Source organism: Emys orbicularis, chromosome 7, assembly GCF_028017835.1.
Source record: "Emys orbicularis isolate rEmyOrb1 chromosome 7, rEmyOrb1.hap1, whole genome shotgun sequence".
Lineage (NCBI taxonomy): Eukaryota > Metazoa > Chordata > Testudines > Emydidae > Emys > Emys orbicularis.
Window position 1 is genome coordinate 29,455,090 of NC_088689.1, and position 16,594 is coordinate 29,471,683.

A 16,594-nucleotide genomic window follows, 5' to 3' on the forward strand; every position below is an offset into this window, starting at 1 on the left:
CCATGGCCACCCCTCCTCCTAGGAGCTGCAGAAACATGCCGGCCACTTCCCAGGAGCTGCATGGAGCTGGGTAGGGAGCCTGCCAGCCCTGTGCCAACTGGACTTTTAACAGCCCAGTCAGCTGGCAACACTAGTTAACATGCAGCTTTATGTTTTGTAAGCATCACAGTTGAGATTTTGCTCAGTTTGTGCAGGTGTGAACTTTTCAAGATTTGCTCCAATCAGAGTGTGTATGTTTGGATTTCACAAATATGAGCACAGCTCACATTTTCCAGTTCACTTCTTTCATTGTTTTATAGGGATTGGAACACTGGGCATCGTGTCCTGGCAGCGAAGAGAAAATCTCAAATGGTATTAAAATCAAGAAGGGGAATGATGGTCTGTCAACCCCACAGTAATGAAGAGAAAGCAAATTTCTCTTTTCCCTTGGAGTAATCATTAACCCAACATCCTGGAACATGGCAGTTCTGTCCCCTGTTGTGCCCTAACTCTTGGTGTAAAATTGTGAATGTCATGATGAAGTAGCTAGGGTGGTACTGTAGGGCCATTTAGGCAAGTCTGTTTGGGCACAGGGATTAAGTAAACCTGTTTGTGTACAGAACAATTCATTGTGGCAACTGAAACAATTTACTACGGTTGTGGTGGACTTTCCATCACTGGCAATTTTAAAATCAAGATTAGATGTTTTTCTAAAAAGCTATGCTCTAGTTCAAACAGAAATTAATTCAGAGAAGATCTATGGCCTGTATTATGTAGGAGGACAGACTAGATAATCTAAGCGGTCCCTTCTGGCTTTATAATCTATGTAGCATTCAGTGTCCCATAAGTGTTAAGGGGTGGACCAGTGACAGGCGGGGAGGCCATCACTTCCTCCCAGGACCAATTTAACTCAGTTTTATCCTTTTAAGTGTGAGTTAGTAAAGTTGCAGATTTTTGACCAATTTCTAGATAAACAGAGACTATTCTCTCTGGTGATTATCCTCAACTATAAAATATTCTTATTTCAGACTGACCCCTTACTTTTTTCTTGAGATTTTGTTTACTAAAAATACCAGCCCAGCATGTTATATTCCTGCATTAAAATAACAGAACACTAAGACAAAAGAATTCCAGTTTACAGGATATGTAATATTGTTTGTGCACAAGACACAAATGATTTGTATTCATATGCACATAACAATTCTGATCCATATACAAACCTCCAACTGAACAATGATGTAGCTTTAACTAAACATCCTATGAACTATTAAATGAATAATAATGCCACATACATTTCATTTATATGCTGGAAAATATGTTTCATGGCCTGCTACTTGTCTAACAACTGATTAATTGTACCAAATATCACCCTTTTACAGCACTGCTAACTGTGTAACAAACAGTTATACCATCAAATTCTCTGCGGGTAAAAATTGGTACAATTCCATAGATTAAATGACACTGTACCAATTAACACCCACAGAAAATTTGACCAATTATTCCTGTTACTTCCTCTTTCTAACATTTACCTGTATAACTTTAAGTAGACTCTGTATATCTACTGATGAAAACTGCTATACAAGACCTACGTATTATTATTATTATGTATACCTAACCGTATATTTGTGTTTTTACCTACAATTATCCCCCTGAAACACAAATAGATGTTATTTAAGGAAACGATAAACATGAATAAGAACAAGTATGCTGACCCTTTTCCAACTGCCATGATTTCATGTTGCAGCACAGTAAATAGTGCTTCCCTAACACTGTAATGTTGCTCTTGGAAAAGCCTTATTTGGGAGTATCTGTAAGTTTCTAGACGTACGCGTGGTGTGAGGAAGAAAGTACACATTTGCACCCTGCAATCTTGTTCTAAGTTCAGTTACTAGAGAGAACAAATAATCTTATTGTAACACAAATTGTTTTGATTTTAACATAATGTAACATCAGAGATTTAACTAGTAAAAGGAAAAGCTGTGCAATTAGAAATGTGCTTGGTTCAGAATGTTCAAAATGCACTTTTATTATATCCATAAAATCATGAGAAACATTACTGATGGCATTGATTTGTAAAAAGGACACGGCTGTTCAACTAATTTAAAAAGATGAAGTTTCTGAAAATTGCCATTAACACACTTGCATAGCTCTAAATAAAATACATTAATCAAATAGGATTGCTTTGGCCAAGCTTTTCTATTTCTGCATTCCTGATGCCTTTTAAAACTATTCATGCTCAAACAGCTTTTCAATTAAAAATCAAAGGCACTAGAAATGAAAACGTTTGGAGTATATAGTGCCCTCAATTCATGTTTACAGTTGCCATTGATGGAGTTCTGCCTGATTTTGGGGAGCAATAGGCTATATATTCCTTAAATATATAATTGTCCACATAATGGAAAAATAATCAGGCTTAAAAGTTAACTTTTAAAAGGACATCATTGATTTAAAAAGAAATGACTTGAAAGTGGTTTCAGACACCCTGTAAGTCCTCCCTGACAAATCTATGAATTTTACCATCACATTTACTTAATTTTTTTAAAATGCTTCTTCTCTCCCATGTTTTTGAGAGAAAGACACAAACTAACAATAGGGGAAACTAACTACTACTAATAGTGGATAAAAACCTACTGCTATTATCATCTAATGGAATTATTCCTTTAGCTCGAGTTGTAGAGTTCTGCAATTTGAAGTTGAATGTTCCGACGTTCAAAACCTGCTGACAATCTATAAATGGTGTGGTTATATACACAAATTGCTATCACAGCACAAAATAAATACACTGAAAAAAGACAGGTTTCAGAGTAGCAGCCATGTTAGTCTGTATCCACAATCTACCAATGTGATATATGCCATCATGTGCCAGCAATGCCCCTCTGCCATGTCCATTGGCCAAACCGGACAGTCTCTACGCAAAAGAATAAATGGACACAAATCTGACATCAGGAATCATAACATTCAAAAACCAGTAGGAGAACACTTTAACCTGTCTGGTCACTCAATAACAGACCTGAGGGTGGCAATTTTGCAACAGAGAAGCTTCAAAAACAGACTCCAATGAAAAACTGCTGAACTCGAATTGATATGCAAACTAGATACAATCAACTTAGGCTTGAATAGAGTCTGGGAATGGCTGAGCCATTACAAACATTGAATCTATCTCCCCATGTAAGTATTCTCACACTTCTTATCAAACTTGATTATCACTTCAAAAGTTTTTTCTCTTACTTAATTGGCCTCTCAGAGTTAGTAAGACAACTCCCACCTTTTCATGCTCTCTGTATGTGTATATATATCTCCTCAATATATGTTCCATTCTATGCATCCGAAGAAGTGGGCTGTAGCCCACGAAAGTTTATGCTCAAATAAATTTGTTAGTCTCTAAGGTGCCACAAGTACTCCTGTTCTTTTTACTGAAAAAAGAGAAGCTCTATTCGCTCTAATCTCTTTCAGTGATAGGAACCTCAGGAGTTATAATAGTACATAAAACATTCTCAGATGGAATTCCAATTTTTAAATTGATGATGTGTTTTTAATTCTTTGCTGAGTAACATAATACCGTAGCATATTACGGTAGCCTAATACATTGTAAATTAGCAAAATAATAGACTATCTCAAAATTTTGCAGACTAATTTAAAGTTTTATTTTACTACTAATTTACCTAATCAGAAGTGTTTAATTGTTTAATAATCAAATTATCCCTCTGGGGTTAAAACAAATGTAAAATAATTTATTTACAGTGTATGACACTGAGTTTTCATGTAAAAAATATTTTTAAAATATCAGTTAAGAAAAGTTACAATGTAAGTAATGTGTTGACTTACATTTTTTAGATTTTGGTACCTTCCTCATCTGAGCATCATCATACAAGAGACAGAATCTGCATGCTGCCCGGCACACATCCCATACTCCTTGTTTCCGTGCAACTTTTGCCAAATCTGCCCAAAGTCTTATTCTATCACACAAAAAGCACATATAAAACTCTTTAATTAACAGATTTATTTCCTAAATTCTAGATTCAGGCTGAAACTTCAGGTTAATTGAAAATATCCTTCATCATAATACAGACTTTAAAACACGGTAACAATTATTTCAATGTTACTAAATTTAGGGTCAATTTTTATCACTAATAAAGATAACTTATAAATCATACAGCATCAAGCATCAATTGCAGAAGGAGGATGCCAGTTACTGAAGATTCCTTATACATTGGAAATAAAGGAATAAAGCTGTTATTTCTAATTATATCAGCATATAGATAAATAACCATAACAAAGTTTGATGGCTCATGATATGGCCACATTGATCCCCTGCTTAAAGGTTAGTACATGCTTAAATGCTACACTGGATCTGTACCAGAGTGCTCAGCACCTTGCAGGATTGAGCCTCAAATAATTTCAGAGTCCTAATAGCAAAACTTTCCCCTTTGGCAATAGCAATACACCACTTTTAAAATGGAAAACAATATATATACACCTTCTTTACGGTAATTACCTCTCCTTGTCATTTCCATGTCCTAATCGTTTCAAATGTCCATCAGTTTTCTCCACACTCTTAGTATGATGCTGTGCTTTTGCACAGAGATAACTTATTTGACTCCTACTTTTACCTGAGGAAACTTAATGGAGACAAAGGAATGCAAGCAAATTTTGAAGCATTACAATGCATGTTTTTCATCACTACAATAACTTCATTCATAAGTAGGTCCTTATATATTTTAAAATATCTATATTATACTAATTAAAATAAAACACAAACAAGTTATTCTGTACTAACAGTTTTGTTTGGAATTAGTATAAACAAAATGTTCTATAATTTCCCAAGTCAGCAAAAAATAGTTTGATTCAATGCAGCCTAATTAAAAGGAGAAATGTTTCTATAATTGGAGACCTCTGCTGTACGGGGTATATGTGATTTGTGTGGGTATACGGGATTACTTTGTGTGATTTTGTGTGCTAACTGGAATTTAGAATAATATTTGAAATCTCATTGATAAAGCAATCTATATGGAGTCAGTGAAAAGTATACATACCGGTTCACAAAAAAATTTGTGAAACATTTGAAATTTTGCCTTTTATAATTCTCAGAGCTTCCTTCAAAAGGCCCCAATCCAGCACTGGACAAACTGGACAGTGGTAGCTGCAGCAAAGTAATTCCCAGCTGCTTGGCCACTGTGAATTTTCAACAAGAATCTTTTCAATAACTTCAACAGCCTTTGGAACAGACTTTTTGTTAATAATGCTGAGAGAACCATCCCCTAAAATATTTGTTCAACGGAGGACCGGTGCAGCTACTATCATAAGCCTCATGAGCTGAGGCAGGACCAAGTAAACCTAGCCACCCCTGAAAGGTATCTGTCCACCCTGCTCTGATAATTCTCCAATAATAAATAGGGCTTCCACAACCTCCTTTGGAAGACTGTTTCAGAGCATAGCTACCCTTATCGTTAGGGAGTTTTTCCTAACTGCTAATTTAAATCTACCTTGCTGCAGATTAGGCCCATTACTTCTTGTCCTACCTTTAGTGGGCACGGAGAACAACTGATCAGCATCCTCTTTATAACAACGCTTAACATATTTGAAGACTGTTATCAGGTCCCCCTCCAGTCTTTTTTTCTCAAGACTCATTGGTTAGGTTTTCTAAACGTTTTATCATCATGCTCTCTGTGATAGGCTGTTCACCCCACACTAGCCCGGAAAAGGTTAATGTGGCTCAGAAGGGATTAAGTAATCTGATAAACCATATCTGAGAAATAGTTAGGCTTGATAGACAATCTCTGTTTGAGGATGGAGCCCAGCTAAACAGGACCAGGCAGGGCTTGTATAAAGTCAGGAAGTTTGCAGCAGAAATAGTCTGCAGTGTGGAAGCCTGCAGTCACTCTCTGGGGTTAGAGAGGGAAAGAAGGAAACCCAGGAGAAGAGTAGAAGCCCTAGGACCCTGGAACTGTGGGAAGGGTATACTTAGAAGAGTGGTGGATAAGGAAACCTGATAGAGATAAAGCAGGAAGCAGTAGGGAAATAGCAGCCAGGTTTGGGAATCAGCAGACTGTGGCTGCTGATTGTATGTTCCCCAGCCAGGAACCTGGAGTAGTGGGTGGGCCCATGTTCCCCTACCAGCCACTGGGGAAGTGGCATAATTTGAAATTAGAGGACTTCTGGGAACGATACCTGGACAGGCAATCTGGTGACACTTTGATATCCCAGAACGTGAAAACTACAGTGACCTGGCCAGAAGGCCAAGCCATGAAGAGGGAGCATCCTGATTCACTGCAACTTCTGGAGTGTGAGAGAGGTCGCAGTGTAAATGAGAGATAGAAGGATGGTGTCAAACTGGGTGGAGCTATTTCCCAGAAGTAGCCACAAGGAGGCACCCCAGTGATGAATAGAGAACACTGTGACATTCTCCTCTGCACTCGCATGGCACCCAAAAATGGACACAGTACCCCAACTGAGGCCTCACCACTGCTGAACAGAGCTGGACAATTGCCACATATGGCTTACGTATAACACTACTGTTAATACACCCCAGAATGAAATTAGCCTTTTCCCCAACTGCATCACATTGATGACTCATATTCAATTTATGAGCCACTATAACCATTATAACCACTATAATTTTCAGCAGTAGTACCTCCTAGCCAGTCATTCCCCATTTTGTAGTTGCGCATTTGATTTTGCCTTCCTTAGTGAAGTACTTTGCACTTGTCTTTATGAAATTCATCTTGTTGAATTCGGACCAATCCTCCAATTTGTCCAGATTTTTTTGAATTCCAATCCTGTCCTCCAAAGTGCTTGCAACCCTTCCTAGTTTGGTGTCATCTGCAGATTTTATAAGGATACTCTCAACTCCATTATCCAAGTCATTAATGAAAACATTGCATAGTACTGGACCCAGGATTGACCCTGCAGAGCAAAATTAGATATGCCTGCCCAGTTTGACAATGAACCATTGATAACTACTCTTTGAGTACAGTTTTCAACGAGTTGTGCCTTTCTAGTAATTTCATCTAGACTAGATTTCCCTAGGGGTTTTTTTGAGAATGTCATGCAGGAGTGTGTCAAAAGCCTTTCTAAAATCAAGATATCATATCAAGTGCTTTCCCCCATCCAGTAGGCCAGTAGCTCTTTCAAAGAAGAAATTCAGTTTGGTTTGGTAGGATTTGCTTTTGAGAAACCCATGCTGGTTATTCCTTATCACCTTATTATCCTCTAGGTGCTTACAAACTGTTTAATAATGAATTCCAGTATATTTTAGGTATTGAAGTTAAGCTGGCTGGTCTATAATTCCTCTGCTACTCTTTGTTCCCCTTTTAAGACAGATACTATGTCTTCCCTTCTCTAGTCCTCTGGGACCTCACCTGTTCTCCAGTAGTTCTCAAAGATAATTGCTAATGGTTCCAAGATTTGCTTCAGCTAGTTCCTTAAGTACCCTATTTCATCAGGCCCTGCTGACTTGAATACATCCATTTTATCATCTAAATAGTCTTTAACCTGTTCTTTCCCTATTTTGGCTTGCATTCCTTCCCCCTTGTTGTTAATATTAATTGTGTTGAGTATCTGGTCACTGAGTAACTGAAAAAAGTCAAATGCCCATTACATTTTAAAATTAAGCATCACCTACAGATCTTCACTTTGGGGAACTACAAATAACATGTAAACTGTGTTTCTAACCCATAACCCACAACAACTTGCATAATCTATAAAAAAAATTAACACTAACCCTGGGTATTTTGATAGATATTGAAGGTTCAGTTTGCAAACACCAAAATATTATTTTTTTGTAGGGAGGAGGTGTTAAAGGTAGAACTCTTTTTAGGCACAAAAATATTAGACAGAGAAATGAACTGAGAGAGCTAGAGACAAGACACAAGGAAGGGATGAGTTGGACCCCTAGGAGAAAAATAGCTTTAGCGATATAAACACATCAGAGCTTATTTCTACAGTATAATGACAAGGCAGAAATGCTTTGTATAATATGTGGCTGTCCTGGAAATCTGATGAGGCAGGACATTGACTTGAGTCCAACTATCATTGCTGACATAACCCAGACTGAATAAGCTTTAATTTGATCCTTGAGCAGCTTGCCAAGTAACTGCAAGAAATGCATAAGCATAAACATTTCTGATATTTAAAAAACAAACAGATTAAGCATTAGCGTTAAATTAAACGAAAAAGGAAAGGGGATATACCCTTAATGTCTTTATAAATAGTCTTTCAGTATAATTTATCCAATGAATTATATGGTCCCCATTACTGTGGTAACTGTAGATTAACTGGCAATAATTACACTAATATCATGTAAGCAGAATTTGTAAACTGTAGGCAAGTAGTACAATCTCTTCTGGATGTGTGAGTACAAATCCCATTAAAATTACTGACAAGTAAATACACACATTGAAAAGAGAACAAAATGTTCATAAAATGCTGATGAAAGCACAGTTGTGTGAATACTCTCATTCTGTAAACAAAGATAATTTATTTGTTAATTTCTTTTAAAATTATTTAGTTTAGTTATTTATCAGAAAGTTAGTCTCATTGTTCTGTTGAGTGTTAAGAGCAAAAGTAAACCTTTAAGAAACAACATCTTGCAAAATTTTATTTTAAAGTCAACCAGCCTACGCTGATATTTTGTAAAATGATCTTAATCATTCAGATTATCTACATTTGAAGGCTAGCATATGAATATGTAAGTAAAAGAGTGACTTATTTTGAGAGAGTCTGGATATAAATTTACAATTCTCAAGTAAACCCAAAATTCAAAATTCAAACAAATATATTAGCTGGAAATCTAAGATGACTCGTGTCTTTAAGTCTCTTCACGATGCATGCATGCTGCAGTTCAATGGCAGGTAGAATTTACTTCAATTAAAGCTCATGTCTAATTTATACAAATAGTTTATTAAATGTTAATCGAAAAGCTTTTAACCTGCCAAGAGCTCAGATCAAGCCTCTGCATTTCACCTACAAGAGTTAATGATCTAAAATAAAGTGAAAGAAGCTATTTGAACAAGATAGCCCTCACCCACTTCAAAAAATGCCTCAACACATTATGGCAATGATATTGTATTATACGGGTTTACATTATTTCTTGGTGTTTAATACTCTGTATGACTGTTTTCCAAACACTAAAGATACAATACTTTGTACTATCATCTCAACATGTATAATAAATTAAGTAAATCCAAGCGTAGTCAGTACAAGATGAGAGCTTGAAGGAAACTGAGGTGCTACAGGAAGTGGAAGTAGTGAATATGTAGGTGGCACTCTTACTTCTGTGTCATTACTGACTCAAAGATGAATTCTATTTTTCATATAAAAAATAATCTGGGGTGGACGTTCTGGTTTGGCTGAAATGAGTTTACTATAGGATTGTGTGTGTGGGCCCAATATTGTCCCAGTCACCTGCTCCAGCAGCCAGGGATGACCAGGGCATAAAGACTCCCTAGCTATGCTCCCTCTCCCTTGGACACGATCTCTACACTATGGCAAAGGAGGGGAATCCACAGAAGGCTGCTTAAACTGATATTATAGGTGCTTTGTACTGCTAGCGTGGCACAAAGCAGCTGGAATAGTATGGACAATCTATTTCCATATGGACATTGTTTAACGAAAGACTGGGTAGCCTTTCATGGGATAAAATGTCCATGGTATAATGTACAAGCAATGAGCTCAAATCCTGGGGTCCGTGTTTTAGATGGCAAACTGTGAATTCATATTTAGTTCTTTGCATAATAAAGAAATAAGAGAGCACTCAAAATTGAGAAGCAACAATCTGAAACTAATAAAGAACATATGTATTTCAATGCCACAGAATATTATTGAGTCAAACAGTAACTTGAAACAGCATTCAATAGTTACCATGTATGACTAGGAATAGCTTCTGCAGTTACAAGTGTTAAAATAAAATTATACAAGACATCATATTTTTGTTGAGAGCATAAGTTTATAGTGTCACACAGTTATGTGCACAGGGTTTCCTCCAAAAACATGATGACCCTACTGAAGACAATGGGAATTTTTCCACGATGGCAATGATTTCACCCAAAGACATATAGTCTTCTAAACATTATCATTGGCCCCAGTGGTCAAATTATCTTTCAGGCTGGGTAAAGAATCAGTAACAGACAAATGTTTGACTTTTTTAATCACAGCAAACATACCTTACCTTTAGCTTCATTTTCACTGTCAAGGACTATTTGAAATGCATCAGGAGCTAGTGCAAGACCTGCATTGACCAAAAGAGACCGCTTTTTCCTCACACTATCTTTCTGCTTCCCTTTTTTAGCCTACATAAAGAGAAGGACTAACTGTTATGGGTACATTCACAATTGTATTAAAAATAAGTACATTTTCATTAAATTGGTGTTTGTAAATCTCACCCATTAAATAAGCCACAACATTGGTCACAGGCTTATGTACCACAGGAATTGCATTACAATCCAGAAATACTTATGTACTGTTCTACAATGTTATTATTGGCTAGACTTACTCTGAAATCTTGGTCCTTGACATGAACATTTTGAGGGTAACTCAGAGCATATGCAGGTAGCTACATTTTAATGTTGCTCACATTCATGGCTGAATTTTATATTTAATTTTTAATGTATGAACTATCACTATGATATATTCTCAAAAATAAAATTGTTCACTTAAAGAAAACTACAAAACAGTTTGGTTATGACCAAATATAATTGAGAATTAATATGCAACATATCAACCAAAAAAGCATCAGTCGTCCATTTCACAGCACGTTGCGGAGCAAATGCAAATTAGTTATTCCAAAAACAGGTCTGAGGATGCAGCCTAAGGAAATCCCTTCATGCAAATGATGCAGGTTGGTGGTCTGCAGGAATCGGAGAGCCATGGCTTGCCAGGGGAGAGCAGATGTTTAGGACAATATGGTCCTTCAGGAAACTTGTATAATTTCAGCCAGAAATCCTCGCATTTTAATATTAAATTATTATTTTCAGCTTCTGTTCCACATGTGGGAAGTCCATTAGTGTACGGAGTGTGCACATCCGTACACTAATGGACCAGTAGCAACATACACAAGTGATCTTTGTGGTCTTTAAAGACTACATCTATGTATCCATCCCACGTTGATTTGGACCTTCAGATCGAAAGGAAACTCTCAGCTTTCATCTTTTCTCTACAAAGTATGTTTCAGGGGTGTATGGGGTTGTCAGGGAGGGGTAGTACCTCTGATGGGGGAGCAGTTGTACTCCTAGGAGTAGCTCATCCACTTTGGTCCCCACTTGACACCCAGCTCTCACCTGTGGCTCCAAGTAGCTGTCAGCATGCAACAGCGGCCACACCCCGGACACCGTCTCGACTGGCGGGCTAAACCAGGTGAGGGTAGCCGATGAGTATGAGACTCTCGGTGAGTCAGGGCCTGTCTACCCATTGCATGCGAAGGCTGGATCCGGCTGACTGAGGCAACCTGGTTCAACCTGGTTCAATGGTCAGGAAGGCGGTGACAGCAAGCGTTGTGGAACGCTTAAGAGCACGACAAGCCACGTAGGCGTCCTGGCCATCCACTGCGCCCTGTCCTATCTCCAGCCGTCTCGACTTCTGTCCTGCCACTGGATACAGATAGGAACTGGGAAGAGAGAGTGAGGCTGACGTTGCGCAACTCTCCCTCACTTTAATCCAATTCATGCGCAAGTCTTGACATCATATCATATCATATCACATCATATCAAGTCCTGTGGCGATGGGCGAGCGACGAAGCAGAAGGTGTGGATACACTGGGAGCTGTAGCCGCAGACCTGCACATAGGCGGCTCAGGCATAATGGTCGTTCCTCACTGACCGAAGCAGCAGTGGAGCTCGGCATCTTCTTGAGCGACTGAGCAGCCCTATTCAGGATTGCACTGCTCACCTCCGTAGAACGAGGAGGGGGCTAGAAAAGGTGCCCTAAACATTGCCTGCTTCACCTTACCCTGGCCAGCATACCGCGGCTGGTGGGGATCTCATAAAAGCGGTCGAACAAAAACAAAAACAAAACTTAGAGTGACACTGATCACTATTGGCACATGGAATGTGCGCACGTTACTGGACAACATCACGGCAGACAGACCGGAGAGAAGAACAGCACTTGTCGCTAGACAGCTCGCACGCTACAACATTGACATTGCAGCCCTTAGCGAAACTCACCTTGCTAATGAAGGACAGCTATCCGAGTCAGGCGGTGGCTATACATTCTTCTGGAGTGGCCGCAGCAGTGATGAGCGTCGCGAATCTGGAGTTGGCTTCGCCATCAAGAATCATCTTGTTCGGAAACTTGCCAGGTCCCCCAAGGGTATGAATGATCGGCTCATGACAATGCAGCTTCTGCTTCAAAAAGGAAAACAAGCTACTTTGATCAGTGCATATGCTCCTACAATGACCAACCCAGAGGATGTGAAGGATAAATTCTACGAAGAACTAGATACTCTGCTATCGTCAGTACACCGCACAGACAAGCCGCAGCCTGGGAAGGAGTCATCGGGAAAAATGGAGTGGGAAAGTGCAACAGCAATGGCCTGTTACTGCTGAAACTTGTGCAGCACATGGCCTTCTGATCAGCAATACGGTCTTTCGCCTTCCTACCCGCAACAGGACTTCGTGGATGCATCCCCGTTCCAAGCACTGGCATTTGATCGATTATGTCATCATCAGGAGAAGGGACAGACAAGATGTCAGGGTTACAAAAGCTATGTGTGGCGCTGACTGTTGGACGGATCATAGGCTCATAGTATCCAAAATGAAGCTCCGTATCATGCCGTATCATGCCGAAGAGACGACCACAAGGCTGTAAGGCTCTCAAAAGGATCAACGTGTTGAAGCTGAAGAACAGCCGCATCACTGAAAATCTAGCGGAAGACCTAGAGAATGAGCTTGCTGATCTTCGTATTGAGGATGACGCTGAGAAAGACTGGGAGCGATTCCGCAACACTGTCCATACAGCTGCATCGAAGGTATTGGGGCCCTCCACATGCAGGCGGCAAGACTGGTTTGACGAAAATGATGCAGAAATCCAGGCCCTACTTGCTGAGAAGCACCGCCTGCATCGTGCATATCAAAACGATCCATCCTCGGCGGCAAAGAAGACCGCCTTTATCAACGTTCGCAGAACAGTACAGAACCGATTGCGCAAAATGCGGGACTTGTGGCTGAGCGCCAAAGCAGATGAAATACAGGCATATGCGGACAGGAACGACTTTAAGCAGTTTTATGAAGCCCTTAACACACTCTATGGTCCACAGTCTTCTGGGAGCTTTCCCCTCCTGAACTCTGATGGTACTGTGCTCCTTACAGAGAAGACGCAGATTCTCCAGAGATGGGCTGAACACTTTGAAGCAATTCTCAATCGCCCCTCAGTCATCAATGATGAGGCCATTGACAAGATGCCCCAGGTTGCAGTCAATGACTCCATGGATGCTTCACCAGAAGAGGACGAAGTGAAGAAAGCTATCAATCAGCTGTCAAGTGGCAAAGCCCCAGGGTCAGATGCCATACCAGCAGAGGTGTACAAAGTCGGTGGACCCCGTGCTGCTACGGAAACTCACTGAGCTGTTTCAGTCCTTCTGGAGGCAGGGAACCATTCCACAGGAATTTAGAGACGCGTCCATCTTGCACCTCTATAAGAGGAAGGGCAATCGCCAGGTATGCGACAATCACCGTGGAATCTCGCTGCTTTCTACAGCGGGGAAAGTTCTTGCACGGGTTCTGTTGAACCGATTGATTACTCACCTGGAGAAGGGCTTACTGCCAGAATCACAGTGTGGCTTCCGCAAGGGTCGTGGGACTATTGACATGATCTTCGCTGTGCGTCAGCTACAGGAGAAATGTCAAGAGCAGAATCGTGAACTCTACACAACTTTTGTGGACCTCACAAAAGCATTTGACTCTGTCAGTCGCCAGGGCCTGTGGAGGATCATGTCGAAATTTGGCTGTCCAGACAGATTTATACAAATGGTACATCAATTTCATCACGGTATGATGGCTCGTGTCCTGGATGACGGTGAAACATCTGAGGCCTTCCCAGTCACCAACGGCGTCAAGCAAGGGTGTGTTTTAGCACCCACTTTGTTCAGCATGATATTCTCTGCCACTCTGACTGATGCCTTTCAACACTGCACTGAAGGAGTAGGCCTGAAGTATAGATCTGATGGGAAATTATTCAATCTGAGGCAACTGCGTGCCATCACCAAAGTGAAGGAAACTGTACTTCGAGACTTTCTCTTTGCCGATGATTGTGCTCTGAATGCTAGTACTGAGCCAGAAATGCAAGCCAGTATGGACAAGTTTTCAACTGCATGCAATAACTTCGGTCTCACTATTAACATCAAGAAGACTGAGGTCATGCACCAGCCAGCTCCCAACGCTCCGTACTCAGAACCGTCCATCACTGTAAATGGACAGAGACTTCAGACAGTGGACCACTTCACGTACCTGGGCAGTACTCTTTCCCGAGCAGTGTCAATCGATGATGAAGTAAACTGCAGAATTGCTAAAGCCAGCTCTGCATTTGGCCGATTGCACTTCAATGTTTGGGAACGTCGAGGGATCAGCCTATCAACGAAGCTGAAGGTCTACCGAGCAGTGGTGCTTCCAACTCTGCTGTACGCCTGCGAGACGTGGACTGTCTATCGGAGTCATGCACGAAGGCTCAATCACTTCCACATTTCCCGTCTGCGAAAGCTTCTAAAAATCAGATGGCAGGACAAAGTGCCCGATACTGATGTCCTTACTAGAGCCAGTCTGCCGTCAGTTCACGCATTGCTGATGAGAGCCCAGACCAGGTGGGCCGGACATGTTGTGAGAATGTCAGATGAACGCATTCCTAAACAGCTCTTCTACAGAGAACTCACTCAGGGAAAGCGCTCCCATGGAGGACAAAAGAAGCAATTCAAGGACACGCTGAAGACCTCTTTGAAGTCCTTCAAGATCAACACCGCCACATGGGAAACCTTCGCACTGAACCGTTCAGCATGGCACAGCCTCATTCACACAGGCAGTAATACCTCTGAGGCGAGGCGTACTGCTGAGGCTGAAAAAAAGCGTGAGCTGCGCAAGTCCAGAGCTGCTCGTACATCATCGACAGTGCCATTACATGTTTGCCCGACGTGTGACAGGACATTTCATGCCCGAATCGGACTGATCAGTCATCTTCGGACGCACAAAGCCCGGTCATCGAAAGAATGAGTTGTTGAGGTCTTCATCGATAACGATGGACGAACATCACAAAGTATGTTTCTAGGCTTCTTCCTTGTGAAGCTAGCCTTGAAATTGTAACCCTATATAAACTGATTACTAGAATTGGAAGCTTGTCACTGACTTGTCCTAAAGATCACATTCATAGCCCAACTGTAGCTGCCCAGCACTGACTTCTAGGTTCTATGACAACCATGGCCAAGGATCTCTGAATTTCTGTGAAGACCCCAAATCCGTTTGTAGTCGCAGGAAGCAATGCCTCCAAGGTTGACGGTGCAAAGGCTGCTGCAGGTTTCCTCCCAGCCAACCTGCAGCTGAGCAAGCTAGTATGATCCGTGATCACCATCAGTGGCAGCTCAGTAAAATGAGAAGCAACACAGGCTAATGGATGAAGCAATATACTCCTGTCTTCTATCCACAACTTTGACATTGACTCTCACTGTGGCTTTAGGTAGGTCACTTAACTTCTCTGTGTCTTCATTTCTCCAATTGTAAAACCGAGGAAATAATTACCTGGCCCACAGGAGGTTGTGGTGGTTAAGCAGCTGATCTTTGTAAAACAGAATATAAGTGCTAAAATTCACCAGAATCCACACAAAACCTCTAGGGGCTAGGTTCTAAAGGTACAGGCCTTCAGTTTATTTAGACAACTGACCCTTGAAATACAATTTTAAAAGTTGACAACTATGTAGAGACCCAACCATAAGCTGCTGAGCTCCACTTTTGCAGAACAAAGATATAAATGGGGAAGAAGCTTAATATTCTTTTATACAAAATAAAGTCATTTTAAATTTGGGGTATAATCCTTTCATGTGTTTCTGTGGAAACTGACATGGACCCATTTGTAAAGTATTTTGAGAAGTGTAAACAGAAAGCACTGTAAAAGTGCAAAACACTTGCATTATCCAATTCATAAGGATAAAATGGATTTTAACATTATTAAGGCTTTATGGTGTTTTTTTTTTCTGATTCTTTAGTTACTAATGAACAGACTACTTACAAACTCTAGAAAGAAACAAAATGTTAAATATAAAAATGGATGAAGAAATATTCTAGATAGTCAACAGCAGTGACTACAGAAATGGTTCTGTACTGTGATCCAAAACATATGGTTTTGTTGGTGCCTAAAACACCAGATTATTTGGGGACTATCACAGCTGAATTATCTGAGATGGTATCAGAGAAGTTGCTGGAGTCCTCAAACTGTGCTATAGTGGTTCAAATCATACCTAAAATACAGCAGTCCACCAATATTGACAATTGTATGTCAACACAGAGGGATTTGAAATGCAGCATTCCTTAATGTACCTTTATTGTACATGAGTCTTCTTAGTGTAAACATGGGATGGAATATTATCAGTATGCCGATACACAAGTATATTTTCCCCATAAGCCCTGCTAATGCAGTCTCTCCCTAC

The 16,594-nt window shown here is 40.3% G+C and overlaps 1 protein-coding gene across 1 annotated transcript in view; it reads right to left on the reverse strand.

Annotated features, from left to right (window-relative positions):
• The window catches only part of CFAP46 (cilia and flagella associated protein 46), a 177,034-nt gene that overhangs the window by 124,246 nt on the left and 36,194 nt on the right, over window positions 1-16,594 (reverse strand). Inside the window, exons 14-16 of the mRNA XM_065408178.1 lie at window positions 10,145-10,265; window positions 4,475-4,598; window positions 3,805-3,935 (exon numbers count right to left, since the gene is read on the reverse strand). Coding sequence (XP_065264250.1) covers window positions 3,805-3,935; window positions 4,475-4,598; window positions 10,145-10,265 — 376 coding nt within the window. The remainder of the gene's footprint in view (window positions 1-3,804; window positions 3,936-4,474; window positions 4,599-10,144; window positions 10,266-16,594) is intronic.